General features: G+C 40.2%; 1 protein-coding gene across 1 annotated transcript in view; it reads left to right on the top strand.

Moving 5' to 3' along the window:
• The window catches only part of dgkg (diacylglycerol kinase, gamma), a 234,602-nt gene that overhangs the window by 116,309 nt on the left and 102,221 nt on the right, over positions 1-16,072 (top strand). The window contains exon 22 of the mRNA XM_085374679.1: positions 1,837-1,901. Within this exon, the coding sequence (XP_085230805.1) occupies positions 1,837-1,901 (65 nt within the window). The remainder of the gene's footprint in view (positions 1-1,836; positions 1,902-16,072) is intronic.

Below are 16,072 nucleotides of genomic sequence, written 5' to 3'. Positions count from 1 at the left end.
AATGAATCAAAATGAGCAGAGGACAATATCATTTCTTCTTAGTTTCACATGGCAAACATCAATTATGTCTCTGCTGGCGGCTGCTGTTGTTTGTTTGCCTATTTAAAGGGGTCATACTGAGGCTGCTCTTGTGACTGATCAGGGGTTTGGCCCAGAGGTGAGGGGTTAAATACACGGGGCAGGAAGGTGGGGTCCGGTCTAAGACCAGCTTCAGTAAACTTGTGACCCTCAGATCAGTGCTGTAATGTGTCATTAGCCTTAGCTTTATACTCCTCAGTGTCTTTGTGCTCTGTAGACTGAATTACAGCAGGAAATAGGAAGGGTTATTGTGGTAGGTTGGATCAAATTATTGTTTGATCAAAACACTGTCTTCATGCACAGCAATTTCAAGTGGGGAGAAATTGGTATGTAAATAGATGTAAATAACTATTATTTCTATTACTAATTACTTTGCCACTTATTTTCCTCTTTCAGTCAATTAATTGCTTCCTATTTAAAATATAGAAAATGAAATGAAAAAAGTAAAGAGAAGAAGTTTAGCTTGCTTGGAAACTTTTGATTAAACTAGCTAGTTTTCTGTTGAATACGGCTCTAACATTGGCCTAGCAAAATGACTCCAAGAATGCATTGATGACTCATCCACAACGGCACAAAAGAACAAAGAGCAACATCTAGACTGCAGATCTCAGATGTCTCAGGTTAGGTATTCATGATTCAGCAATAAGAAGGAGACTGGGCACAAATGGCACCTATGGGAGAGTTTAAAGGCAAAAACGGCTGCTGACCACAAAGAATACAAACATTCATCTCACCTTTGCCACAAAAACATCTTGACGATCCCCAAGACTTTGGGGAAAATATTCTGTGGAGTTACAAAAGTTGACATTTCTGGAGCAGTCTGGAGTCTCGTCGTGTCTGGCGGAAACAAACATGGTGATGGTATGGTGTTCGTCTGGGGCTGCTTTCCTGCTTCAGGATCTGGATGACTTTCCATGACTGATGCAACCATGAAGTCTGCTCTCTATCAGAAAATGCTGAACGAGAATATCCGAGAATATCGGTTTGTGTTTTTCTGGCTTATTCAGCAGAACTGAAACTGAACTGAAACAAACCAGCAAATTCTGCTCTGAAACAACAAATTTAAACAGACCTGGCATGACCTCAAACAGACTGTTAATGCTAAAAAACAACAACAACAACAACAATAACAAAAGAAAAAACAAAACTGAATTTTCAAAATTCTTCAAGGAGAGGTGGGATAAAATTTCTCTAGAGCTATATGAAGGACCAGGTAGGTTTAGATCCTTTCCCCTTCATAAATGAAATCATTTAAAAGCTGTATTTTGTATCAGTGTTGTGGCTCGGTGATGTAGTGGTTAACACATTTGCTTGGTAACGGTTGCTGGATTAATTCCAGCTGGAAATCCCCCTTTGGAGTTGCATCATGGAGGGTATCTGGGGTAAAAAGGCCAAATCAAACATGCAGTTTTTTTGTCAGGTGCAGGTAATTGACATGTATAGGTAAAGCAGTAAATATGCAACTACAATGAAGGTTAAGTTATGAAATCCTTTTATGACATGGTTGTATATTTGGTAGAACAGAGTGGAGTGAGTACAGTAATTGGCTGATGAGTGTAGCGGTACACTCTCCGTCTCAGTTTTTACTGACTGAACCAGTAGCATTTCTGTTCTCATGCCTATTCTAAAAACAAACAATGACTGATGTATGACACCTTTTTTTATGCTGGCACAAAGCTAAGTTTGCATTTGACCTTTATCCAGCTGTAATAACACGTGAGGTTAAATTCACAATGTCTTTTCTGTTTTCTCCTCCAGGATGCCTCAATCGCCCATCGCTTTCATCTGATGCGTGAGAAGCACCCTGAGAAGTTTAACAGCAGGTTAGTGAGATATTTAGTGGGATTTAGCATAATATTTTGCTACTGCAAAAATTAGTTTACCTGCACCCAACCTCATACCATGAATTGATAAAAAAACCCTCATAAATAACGAGTGACCTAGCACTTTAATCTGGAAACCCAGTTTCGTACTCCATAATTGTCACCGATCGATAACAGACCAAAACCTGCTGCAGAGAGGGGTCGATATATTGGCGGTGTTGGCCTTATTTGAGTTAAAAGGGACTGAGCTAGAAGAGTTGCATAAACTCTGCGTAGAGTACTCCAGGATCTATGCTTTTAATTTCTTCATTTTATTTTCTAATGTTTACTCGTTCGAGCACACAACTAATTATGAAATGATCTAGACATCCAGCAGGAGAAATGAGTGAGGGAGACTGTGATGACGTAAATGGGAGTTGAATCATTCTCATGGTAGAGAAGACACCTTTAAAATGGCAGGCCAGGACAACAAAAGCTCAGCTGCCTAATTAATAGTTACATCATCTGGGTGGCCGCCTCAGCCTGATGAGAGAGAGGGAGACGTCAGAAGAGAGAGTCACGATGATCCAGAGTTGATGAAATACCATCACCTGGTTCAGATGGATGAATTCAATCTCACCACACCAGGAAGACATGTAAATGAGACAAAGTCAGGATTGGAGTCTGAGAGCAGCTTGAGGACGTCATCAGAATTTATATATCAAACTTTTATGCATGTTGAGAAAAAAATTCTTAACCTTAGCCCCATGTGTGAAATTATTGTGGGGCGCACTTTTCTGTTTTCCATAACAATAAGGCACTGTGTAAATATCACAGGTCTCAGCCACACAGACTGTGTGACCATCTCAAAAAAACTACTGTTTTCTTAACATAAGTGTAGCGATGCAAAAGGCCTTCTGACAGGCTCTGTTTGGAATTTTGTAGTATCAACACTACACCAGCATCCACCATCAGACAATTAAATAGCATTACATACAATACAATGCAACTTTATTTGTATAGCACATTTAAAACCAGAGTGCCACTGGATTGTCTGACTTCTCTATCTTAGAACAATTTCTGTTGAGATAAAGAAAATGTTTGTGTTAGTGGCCTTTGTGACCCATTGTAAAGTTTCATCTGGTCAAACACAGAATAAAGAAGACAAACAGTAGACAATTAGAAAAATGAAGTTATTCCCTTGTAAAATACCCTCTGCCTCAAACTACAGGCTACTCACAAATTTGATCTATCTCTTTTTAAACATAGACTGTATATAAAAGATGGACATAGCCCCCATAACATCAACTCTGCATTTTGAAGTCTCAGTTGTGTCATTGCTGCTGCCATCCTTGTTTTTGGGGGCCACAGTGCTAATTTATCAGCGAACACTTGAAATCTTGATTCACAAGCTGTATACATAAACTCTGTGGACACATTTACAGTCGCTGGTAGGGATGGGTATCGAAAACCGGTTCTTGTTGAGAACCGGTTCCCACTGTTTCAATTCCTTGGAATTGTTTGCCATTTTTGCAAACGATTCCCTTATCGATTCCAGTCGCCCCGAATGACGTCACCACGTTGCGGAGCGTCATTTACCTGGCAGGAAACATCAAACCTTGAGGAAGACAGCAGGAGAAAATCACACCTGAAAGCTGCTCCTGTAAACTAAGAATGAAAACTTGGGCAGCATGTGGTCACTAACACTGGACAGAAGATTGGTTGCCTGGTCTCCATTTCTAATGCAACATTCAGGATCCACGTAAACGACTTAAAAGCATGGATCTATCCTGCTTCGTATCAATGGTCCAGGCTGCAGTTGGTGGTGTAATAGTATGTGAGATATCTTCTCTGCACACTTTGGAAACTTTAGTAGCAAGTGAGCATTGTTTAAACTCCACACCCTGACTGACTTTATCTTACTGATGTTGTCGTCTATCCCTTTACGACCAATCTTCTGATGGTTGCTGTCAGCTAGATTACATTTCATTGCATCAGGTTATAAATGTAATAAATTTTTGATGCTATGAAGTTGATCTTTTTTAAAGCTGTGGGGACTGACTTGCTTTTATAGCCAGGCCCGTGTGGCCATTAGAGGAACTCTAGTTTTTGGTACCTCGCACTGGCTTCATTTTTTAGCCCTGGAGGTTGATTGGACTCATTGTGATATCATGGAATTAAACATAAACCGAATGCCACTTTAGGAACATTTTGCATTTAAGTTTTATATCCGTGGCAATTGAAATTACACACACAAAAGAGTAAGTGTTCATGGACCCACGAAAAGCAACAAAATGTTTAAAAAGCTGCTTCCTTTTCAGTCCAGCACCCTTTACTACACTTGTGAAGCAATCGTTCAGAAGAACAGTCAAACAGCAGCAGACTGCATCAGCCTCTGTAGACATAAACTGCTGCCCTGAGGGGAATGACTGTTGATGAAATCCTGCTTTGCTTGTTGTCTTTACTGTAGCCTGATGTGTATGAATGTGAGAACGTTCTCAAGTTTCTCAAAGCAAATTATGCAAAATGTCCCCAGTGTGGCTGCATGAAGATCTGCACCTATCGTTTGCTTAAAAGCCGTTCTTTGTTTACTGTTGACCATGTGTGATTGTGCTAAAGTGCGCCGAAAAGCACAATCCCTGAACGCGCTGCTCTGAAGGTTTGAAATCACAAGTTAATTAGAGAGTAAAAGCGGCCGTCCTTCGTCGCAATGTGCAGTTGTACTTTGAATACTCAGTTCAGTGTAGGAGCTTGTTTTGAATGCCTCTCAGTCACTTGGGAACCAGGCTGTGTTTCATGTTGTTTGCATGATGGCAACAACATGTATTCCACTGGTTCACTCCACAGCTAATTAGCTGACATACTGTGGAAAATGAAAAAAAAATAGAGGAGCGGAGAGAGTATGAAGGGGTACTAGAGAGATGGCTTGTTTACTCTTTGAAATTCAATAATTAATGCTGAAGTTTCCATCCTTGGTCCCATATCTGTTTCCAGCATCATAAAAGAAAGATACCGCCGTTCTCAGCGGACCCTCTCTTTGATCCATTAGGCAGACTTAGAAGATGTAAAGCATTTATGTGGACAGCGGGACATATTTAGCCCACATAAACCCAGAGGTTAAACACAGTAACCTTTAAAGCTCTTTGCTTTTCTACAAAATCTTCTTGGATGTTGCTTTTGACTGTCTCCATTGCTCTGAGAGCCTCTTGTGGCAAAGATCAAACTGTAGCTCCAAGCGAGAGTGCCGTGACGCTCCGGCAGCTTACTGTACAATATTTACAGTAAGCCTGGTGCTGGAGGTTATTGTTCTTCTTTGAATTTTCTTTTTCAGTACTGCAGCAGAGCACAAGACAGTTGATGGACAGCTGCAACTGTTCTATTGTTGCGTGACTGAAGTTTTGGCAGGGTAAACACCCCTCCATGTTTACAGCAGTTAAAACTGAAAGGAGTCAATGTTGAGACCCAGCTATTTCTTTCTCTGTGGGTAAGCGCATGATAAAATCACCTTTGACCTGGCGAGAGAGGCCCATAGCCACATGTAGCACTTAGCTCAGTGCTTTATTGTACTTCCTGTCAGTCACAATCCCACATTGTCTGCATGTGTTTCTCTCACACACTTGCACCACAAACCATCCCCCACTATCTCAGGCCTACTGGGACAAGGGGGATGTGTGATTCCTGACACCTCAGCATCTGATGGTCACAGTAGCCAGACCTCCAGGAGCCTGAAGCCCAGGTGCGAATCATTTCTCATGCTGTGGACAATGCAGTCTTTGCGTGTGTGCAAAAATGTGTGTTATCCATTCTGGAACATTTTCAGGGAGGAGAGGAAATAATATGTTTAGAAAGTGATTTTTTTAAAAATACTTAAGCAGTATAAATCATCTATCCTAACTGCTCTTACTCAGGCCATGTCCACACTGTTACATTTTCATTTGAAAACGCATCCTTTTCTCTCCGTTTTGGCCTCCCGTCCACACTGAGACGGCGTGTTCGCTCAAGGAACACGGAGCATTGTGAAAACACTCTCCAAAGCGGATACATTTGAAAACGACGTTTTCGCGTCGCAGTGTGGACAGCGAACCCGGAGCATTTTCGAAAACAATGAAACATTTTATCATGGGATTCAGTCATGTGACCAATTAAACTAAGAGAGTGGAGGGCATTATACAGCAGTTGTTTTGTTTGCTCTCAGTTCTGACAGCCCTATTAACGATTAATATCAGTGTGTACCTGCTCCAGATAGCTTTTCTTCAAATTCTTTATTTCTCACTCGCTTTTGCAACTTTGTACTTTTGTGTTACTCGCAGCAACAACTCCAACTCATTGTTAGTCCATTTAAAAAAGTTTTCCTCAACATTTTGTCGCGATGTTTCAAAGAGTCGGAAAGTGAATAAACGGCAGACGAAAATGAGGCAGGTCGAATCGTCTTGCGTTTCACGCATTCGCAGTACTGGAACGTAAGCGTTCAATGTAAATGAACGAGTCTGTGAAAACGAATGAAAACGATAGTGTGGACGCGGAGCGTTTTCAGACGTATACGCCGTTTTCATATTTATTCGTGTGGACCCCTCAGATCAGTTATATGTGTGCTCCCCTTTTGTGACTAAGGCAGACTTGTTCAGAGCTGATTTTGAACTGGTTCCATAAAAAGCAGTGGTAAATTTGCAGCAAATCTAGAGTTTTAGTCATTGTCTTTTGAATAAATTGTCATTTAGTTCTAGTCATAATCCAAATGTTTAAAATTTTGCTCGACAAAATATTGTAAGATTATAACCAGAGATGGGCAGTAACGCGTTACTGTAATCCGATTACTTTTTTCGAGTAACGAGTAAAGTAAGGGATTACTATTGCAAAAACGTTAATTAGATTACCTTTACTTTCCCATAGGAACGCTGCGTTACTGCGTTACTAAAACCGTGATTTTTTTTGCGAGAATGTCTCATGACAGTGACGTAAGCAAGTGCGACGTTTGTGACAACAGCTGTGTGCAGATCAACAGTGGATCATATATCGAGTACTGGAGAGAGTATGAGCATGCAGAGTTTAAAGCGTGGAAGTACTGACCTTACTTTAAGTTTGATTCCATAAAAAGTGACAAAAACATTAGTGTCCATTGTGCATGGGAAGAAAACTTCTTTTTACAGTGAAAAAAAACCCCCTAAACTTCCAAGCAAGCACCGAGTGCGCTACCACGTAATGGGAAATTCACAGAGAAACTGCCGTATCCTTCCACTGACCGCTGCGGCACACCTGCACCAGGGTAAACCTCCGCCTACCCTGCTCCTGCTTTACAGGTGAAAATAGAGCAACAGGACCGCTGAGTCTTTGACTTTATTTATGTTCTGCTGTGTTTTACTTGCATCTATTTGAAAGACTGAGTGTAAACACAAAAAAAAAAAATTTATGTGCTGGAATGTGCAGAAAATAGGTTTAAATATTAAACAAATTTCTTCCAGTCAGTGAATGTTGCATATAATAAAATTTTTGCTTGATGCATAAAGTTAAAAATTAAAACTAATAAAACAAGTTTTAAAAAGGGACCTCTCCATTTGATTACATTTTGTATGATGGATTATGTAGAAAAAGTAGAATTGGGCTGACAGATCTATCACTTTATCACCTCTTCAGGTTGTAAATCGTGTTTTTAAAAAGTAACTAAGTAACTAAGTAATTAATTACTTTTGAAAATAAGTAATCAGTAAAGTAACGGGATTACTTTTTTGGGGAAGTAATCAGTAATTAGTTACTGATTACTTTTTTCAAGTAACTTGACCAACACTGATTATAACAGAGAAAAGCTAAAGCTGATTCAGTTGCCTGATCAGAAACGGTGTCAGTGGAAGGGTGGCTGAAACAGGGAGAAAAGGCTGAAGCATGCCAAATTATTATAGGCATGGCAGAAATTTTACATTTTCGGTTTAAACTGTTGTCAGTGTGCACAGATGAGGCCGGCAGAGAGGTACAACAGTGAATGTCTGCAGCCTGTAAAGCATGGTGAAGGCTCTGTCATCATGTCATGGTTTAGGGCTGCAGTCAGCTGTGTTGGAGATCCTGTCAAACTGATGGAATTATGAATGCAGACAAGTACAGACATCTTGAAATATATCTGAATGGAAAAGACTTTCAGCATGATAAGAAACTCTCAGTCGCAGTCATACCTGAATAGAAAAACACAAATGGAACACTATCAGTGATGGATTACTCTGCCCAGAGCCCAGACGTCAACGTTTTTGAAATAGCGCAGATTCATCTTGACAGTGAAGAAAAATAAGAACTGTAGAATATCCTTCAAGCAGCCTGGAGAACTATTTCTGTGTACTATTTAGTGAATTACAAGAAAGCTTGCCAACAAGATTTCAGGCTAAGTCAAAGAATAAATGTGGTCCTACTAGATATTGACTCGCAAGCCCGATAGAACTGCAGAAACTGTTTTTGCCTGGCTTGGCATTCATTTACGCAGGTGCACAGCTGGCATCAGTAAATTTTGGGAATGTTTTGCTCCAGTGACACCTTTAAAAAGGGGGAAAAAATCACTGATTTGATGTGACATAGTTAATGTCATAAAGTTCAATTAACATTCCTTTAACAAAAAGTATTAGTATTAAGAGTTATGTCATGGTTCAGGCTTTATTATGTGAGGCATTATCCCTGGGGGGCTGAGGGCTTTTTGAAATGAAAGTCTGCATGAGACGGAGAATCTCATACAGAAATCCCCCCCCCCCTCCCCCCCGCCTCTGATGATGAGAAGATCACAAAGGTTGTGCGCTTTACCAGTTTGAACATCTGGCCAGTGTAGATCCAGAAAGGAAATCTCAGGGATTAGTATAAATCATCTTTCTTTCAAAACCACTGTATAGTTGGTATTAGCTGACTGTCATTATGGCCTCTTTGAATAATACCAGCTCAGCAGTTAATGTTATGTTTTATTCTTATTGGGAAAAAAGCCTCAGAATTACCTCACAGTTTGAGATGAAACAATAGTATCTAAATTATATACATTATTATAACCATGTTAAGCATTATGACCACCAGTAAATTATGAATATATTTAATGTGCAAACGTGCACATTAATATACAGAAACTGGACTAGGGAAAGCTTGCATATGTTTCTGATGTATTTTAGAAAGAGTCTCATTATTAGCTGCACTTTAGTCAAAAAAAGCATACTACTTCACCAATTCTCCTCATTTTCAGCTTCATGTATTTATTTTTGGACCGCACTGGAGTAGCTTTGCATGATTCACAGTTCAAAATATACGACGGGAAATAAGGAAAAGCAGAAAGGATCCCTTTCAGCTGCTGAGCAACACTTTGATTTATCCTTTCAATTCAGAATGATATTATCATCTCTAATAAGCTCCCATCTGTCCTGTTTCTTCCAAATTACCAACCTTTTATGCGCCACTTGTGAATTTTGAATTATTTTGAGTTATTATTACACTCTCCCCTCTTTTTTTCCCTGGTTCAGAGGGAAAATCCACTCTCTTCCTGTTGTGCAGACAAGGATATACATGTACGCAAGCAAAGGTTCACAACACACTGGGGAAGTTTTTCTCTTTTTAAAAACCACATCGATACAAATGTTCACTGATATGATCTTTTTCCACCTTCTCTTTTCACTATATTAAATTAACTTCAGTGATAGTAAGAGTCCTTTTAGTAACGGTGTGTTTTATAATACAACACAAGACATTCTTCTAAGTCTAAATAATACTGTTGCTATATTATGGTGAGTAGTTTACATGCACTTGTTGTAATATCTGGATTTTAATGATTTTTTTTGAGGTTGGAATGACTGTACAGAATACGTTTTTATTGAGTGCACTAGTTTGAATTTATTTTTGACTTTCTCTAATCCACATAGGTTTAAAAGTATGTAGACTCAAACAGATAGATACACTCACTTAAATCATTTAATAAGTGGTGCTGAGGGTTCTCAGTGTCTTTTAATTTGATGAGGCCAAGACCTGTTAACCTCTTGTTAGTGATCATGATTGGCTCCAACTGGTAGTTTCAGTTTCTGTTTGAGAGCACCACTTAGATTGAGCAACAGTCTGAACAACCGGAAAGTCCAAGTGAAAATCTAAGAAGGAGAACACAAGTTGGAGACATTTCTAAACAGTTGCAGATTCCAACAGTATAAGTTCATCATTAATTGTATGTAAGTACAAGTTATTCGAATGTGTCATCACCTGACCACGGTCTGGAAGAAGATGCAAACTGTCACTCTCTGATGAAAAGAAATACATTTCTAAGGTTATTAAAAATGTGTATTGTAAAATCAATGCACTGTTGAAAAAGAAAGGTTCAAAGAAATGATGAGAAACATGACAAGTTACTTTTTGCATAATACTCAGTATTTTGCACATTTCCATTGCACTGTCTTGTGTCTGTATCGTCCTGTTCTGTCTAGTGTTGCACTGTCTTGTCTTGTTTTGGGGTTTTTTGCATTCTTTGCACATTGCACTTTACGTAGTCCTGTGTTTGTCTGTTATATGTCATATGTAGCACCAGGGTCTCAGAGGAACGGTGTCTCGTTTCACACTGTACATGGTTGAAATGACAATAAAAGCCACTTGACTTGACATTCATGTCCATGATGAGTGTAAGTGTATATCTCACCAAAAATATACCTATTTTCTCACCTGATATGCTTGTATATGTAGCTATAATTAGCTCTCTTCATAAGCTGCTTTGTCGAGCTAAAAGAATGGGTCAATGAAGCTTTAGGTCACCGATCGCCTGATTGGATTATCAGAGATCAGATATCAGCAACTTCTTACCAGCTGTCTAAAAACACTGCAGCCAGCATTGTGTTAGCCTTCAGGGGCCTGTTCTTCGTACGTCGCTTACTACATCCAAGATCAAATGACACATCCAAGACCAAACCATCGCGCTAACCGTGAGCTCGCTAATCCGGTTCCCCGAACACACCTGCTGTTGACGATTAGTACAGCTGGACGCAGGAATGTGACATCACTGGGTGTCGTAAAAGGGGCTACGCATCGATAGTAGAAACATTGATCGGCAACCCGCTGATTGGTCGGCGAAAATGTCGAAGGGGCGTGCTCGGTATTTTCCGGCAGCAGAGCAAGAACTCATGAGTGAGGGATTTCAGGAGTTTCAGAGTTTAATTAAAACGCAAGAGAACACTGCAAAGGCTGCAAAAGCAAGGAGAGAGGGCTGGCAGAAAGTTGCTGACAAATCAAACTCGTAGGTAATTTAATAATAATAATAATAATGGAGTGGGTTTATATAGCGCTTTCCAAGGCACCCAAAGCGCTTTACGATACCACTATTCATTCACTCCCACATTCACACACTGGTGGAGGCAGCTACGGTTGTAGCCAGGCTGCCATATCGCGCCATCGGCCCCTCTGGCCAACACCAGTAGGCGGTAGGGTAGATCTATCATATGACACTATATTGTCCAATATCATATGGCATTATATTATATTATAATATGTTATATTATATCCCCTTTCACATTAGAGCCACAACAGGACCCACAAGAACATGGGAACAAGTAAAAGTGGAATACAGGAGTATTCTACAGAATGGTAATATTTATCTCTTAGATTGCTTTGCGTCTCTTGGCAAGGTAATACTGGCCTGTAATACTCTGTTAGTTTGTTCATAACAGCAACCAAGAAAAGGGCAGAGGAAAAAAAGACAGGTGGTGGTCCTGCACCCCCTCGTCAACAAGTTGGTTAAGTAAATAATACCCTCACGGGAATATCGATATCTCTCTATGAGCACACTGTCGCGCTGAGCTAAAGGATCCTGTCTATCCCGCAATATACGCTGAATTCTGAGGACTCTCCTTATCAATCTTGCACCTTCCGCAATGGGTTGGTCGCGTATACGGACAGGACATGGCTGCGACAGGCTTCCCAAATCCACCTTCGCTTTTATAGCCGTGGTCTCTCATCTTGATTACACGAAGTAATTTACAATTACTACTCTGAAATATGAATTACATCTGTAATAATCACATACATGCAGTGTTGGGTAAGTTACTTTAAAATAGTAACTTAGTTACATTACTAGTTACTTCTCTCAAAAGTAACTCAGTTACTTCAAGTTACTCGTTACTTTCAAAGTAACTAGTTACTAGGGAAAGTAACTTTGGTTTTACTCAGAATTCTCTTGTTAATGTGTTTCTTCCATAACTTTGCCAGTCTTCTAGCTTGCTTACTTGCCACAAGTGCACTGTGCCACCTACCAATAGAAAGGATATGATAACGTGCATATTTCCACGAGAGAAATCCCATGCCTGGACCGTCATTGACTGCTGCCATGATTCTAGCCTACGTCACAGAGTCATGTGCGCCTTTTACATCCAACACAAAAACTGCAGTCGTGGTGCTTTCGATTGTACTCAGAACTCAGAAATTCTGCCTTCTGAATAGGAAGATGTAGGTAACACCAGACTGCAGATGAGCTGCATACAGGGCTGGACTGGGAAAGAAAATTGGCCCGGGCATTTTGACTAGAAACTGGCCCACCATTATAGGAAAAATCATAAAGCCTTTGAATGAAAACAAACACTGTTGTGACAGTGATGTACACTGTTTTGATGGTATATATGCATCAATCTATCAATCGTTTGTTGTAAGATTCAGATAATTATTTTTTAAAAGCTAGACATTTTAAATGAGAATAAGAAAGAAAAGTATTTCTTTGTGCCCCCCATTCCCTGTTAATGCCCTACCTGCCCCCCTGGCAACACTTTGCTAGATCCGCACCTGCACAGTTACCAGCTGTCAGCTACCTAAAAAAGGATCCTGGGGTTATTTGTCTCTCAGAAACAGTTCATAACTTCCCTTCAACTCATTCATGTCACCTAAAAGGTAAACCTGTTTCTCCATCACCTGCTCAGCTCTGATGATCCAGTAAGGACATCTCCTGGTTTCATCTTCATGTTTCCCTCTCACCAGATAACCAAACCATATCATGACCAGCAGCTTTTTTTACAGCTGTGGCTCCAGCAAACATCAGCTGATACTAGAAATTAATATTAAATAAATTCTAACAACAGCTGATCAAGCTTAAACGTGCTGCTGTTGTTTAGCGCGACATCCGCTGGTTTCCTCTTTCGGCGCAAAGTGAGCGATAAACAAACAAGAGAGAAAAGCCGATCAGCTGATCATTGATCAGTTTCATGATTGAAGTAGAAACGGGAGAGGGAGGGGGGAGAATGAGAGAAGAAGAGGCAGCTGTGCAGCGTAAAGACACAGAATAACTCCAGCTTTGTGCCTTTTTCATTGTAGCTGAATTACGGGACAAACTGTTCCTTTTCACCTCAATAAGAAACGCGTAATATTTTCTCTGAATACCAGACGGGACGGTTGGCAACTCTAATAACTTATGAACAAAATAAAGTTAAACATCATTAACTTCATAGCACCCACCCAGCTGTATAGAAACTCCGTCATGCTAGCTAGCACGCAGTACGGAAAAAGTCAGAATAACGAAAATAAACTCCACCTAAGCTTGGTTTATATCTGACCCAGAGAGACTGCAGGTCATAACTTCTTACCTGAAGTTCAGTTCACACTTGGACCGGCGGCCGCCTCGGGTCTCTTTTCCTTCTGCGTCCCTTTTCCTTCATCCACCTGCTGCCTCCACCACTTGCTAATGTTACTGAATCTGTGGAAGCTCCGCGATGCCACCACACGAAGTAACGAGTAACGACCCTATCTAAATCCCAGTAACGAGTAACGCGTTCCTGATTTTGGCATAATAACTAGTTACCGTGCTCGTTACCACAATAATAACGTAGTTACTGTAACGCGTTACTTAATAACGCGTTAGTCCCAACACTGCATACATGTAATAGAATGTTAATAGTTCATTTCCCTTTTTTAGGAAATGACCTGTATGTATCTGTGTGACATCAATAAAAGGATCAAGTGCTGCATTATCTTTAGTTACATTGATGTTATTTATTTATGGTGAAACAGTGGTAAAATATCGCTGTTGCTTTCGTATAAATGAAGCGGACATACCTGCGTGGCCGCGATCTAATCCTGTTTACATAAAGTAAACCTGCTCCCGAGCAGGTTTACGCTTACGGCTCTGTTGCTATGACAGCAAGTCCCGGATGAGCTTCGGGGAACCGAACGATCAAAGATCACGCGAAATCGTCAACAATCTAATCCAGCTAACTTACTTAGCGAGGTACGAAGAACAGGCCCCAGTTCTTTACTTTATCAAGCTCGAGTATTGTCTTTCCATTGTTTTGCATTTTCTCTGTTCAGACATATACAATGATAATAAAGGCCTATTCTATTCTATTTTTCACACTGTTTAAGACCAACAGGGTTTAATTTCTGCTTGCAGAAAACCAATTTAGTATATAGATACTCCATTTTATATAGAAATTGGAGTATCTATATGTCTGTATACCACTGACTGCACTGGGCTTTGTCTGCACTGATTTTCAAAGTCAGGACACATTCTCTGCTAATTAGTTTTACTCCCTGACCTCGTATCCTTCTGATTTCACAACCGGTATGAGAGAGGAGGAGGGATTGAAAAGACGTGGTGGGGTCATAAAGTCATTTTTCATATTAGTGATTTAAAGAGATGCTTATCTGACAGGAAGGGCAAGAAACTCCAAGGCACAGTATACTGGTGAGGGTTTTGGAGCCCCCGAGCAGTACTGAAGTAGTGAAGCACCTGAACTGTGTTTTCATAACAGCACAGTTTCACCTTGTACCTTACTACACCACCAATCTCTGTTCGCCACACTCTCTTTGAATCTTTTGGTTTCTCTGAAGGAGATGTGTCATCTTAAAAACCAGACAGTACTTGTTAAAGTTGAATAGAATTAATAAGTACTTCTCTTTTTTGCAAGTACGCTGTGAAAGCCAACTGAGGGCTCAGCACACGCTGAACTGGAGACTAATAATGAGAGATTAAAGTGTTAGACTTTTTAGACTATTTACGATCCCCTTTGTTGTAGTTTTGCATTAGGTTTAGTGCAGAAACATGGGAATAATGGTGGAAAGGCTTAAGGAAGTAGTCTGCCTCCCTGTTGCACTCGCTGTCCATAAGGGGGGAGGGGGACATGAGTTAATTGCATTTTTTTACAGGCTGTCTCAAGTGGAAGCAGCTTAATGAGGTTAGGCAGCTCGCCTCGTTGAGAATCACAACTGTTCCTAATTGTGATCTCAAATATGCTCATAATCCCCTGATTTGACAGCAGCAGAGGTTTCTGGGGAGGAATTAAGGTGAAAGAGAAAGAGCGAGACACAGAAAGACAATTAGCAGCAAGAAAAACATGTGAACAAGTGTATCAGCTGAAGACAATCGTGCTACCTTTTAAAGAACATGAAGAGTAATTACAGATTTTAATGCTGTGTCTGAAGTCTGTTCAGTATTGTTCTGTCTCTTATTTTGCTCTGTTAAATTTTGAGACTTTTCTAAAGAGCTTCTGCTTGAAATGTCCTATTTTGTTGGGCTAGGATTGCACCTAACCTTGGTGCTGTCATACCTCCATTATACAACGCTGTTGCGTCAATAACTATGTTATTAGTATAAGCAATATTTCCACATACCAGTGTACCTACTGTGATTTCATTAAACATGCACCACTTTTAGTGATTGCATAAATATGCAGGGTCATCCTTTATCTTCCATCTATGTTAAAGCTAGAAGCTCTAGGAAACCCTTGTTTAGTACTTCACGCGTAGTGATCGTGACAAGTCATGACCAGTGATAGGCCCCAATCCTTAACAGTATCCCCACTTTTTTTTGGCGGGGGGGATTGTGTTTGTCAGAATTATTATTTTTTGTTGGTCACCTGAGTATGAAGAACAATTTAAAAAGAACAAAATGACGTATTCTAATGGCGTAGGTTTAGTGTCAACACAGATGACTGGTTGCTGATTTAGACTCCTGCCATGAATCTCAGCTGAGCTAAAATATAACTTGTGTGTGTGTTTGATGCTGTTGCCAGCATTTATGCTTGTGGTGGTATCCCGGTGTATATGTTTTATATACAGTACCAGCCATGATAGAAACAAATAAAATGCTGAGACTTTTCCCTTCTCGGGTCTCTACTCTTTGTTGCTGTTAATTTCTTTATTTTTATTTCAGAGGCAACCATAGTTGTTCCATCTCTTTGCAAAGTCCCTCAGGTCAACTCCAATAGTTTTGACAATCTCCCTGCAGAAATTTG

The sequence above is a fragment of the Diplotaxodon limnothrissa genome, linkage group LG16, assembly GCF_057381915.1.
Source record: "Diplotaxodon limnothrissa isolate DT_005_m linkage group LG16, D_limnothrissa_male_GT1.1, whole genome shotgun sequence".
In the NCBI taxonomy this organism is placed as follows: Eukaryota; Metazoa; Chordata; class Actinopteri; order Cichliformes; family Cichlidae; genus Diplotaxodon; species Diplotaxodon limnothrissa.
The sequence above is the reverse complement of the archived record's forward strand: the minus strand, read 5'-3'. Positions and strand labels throughout refer to the sequence as shown.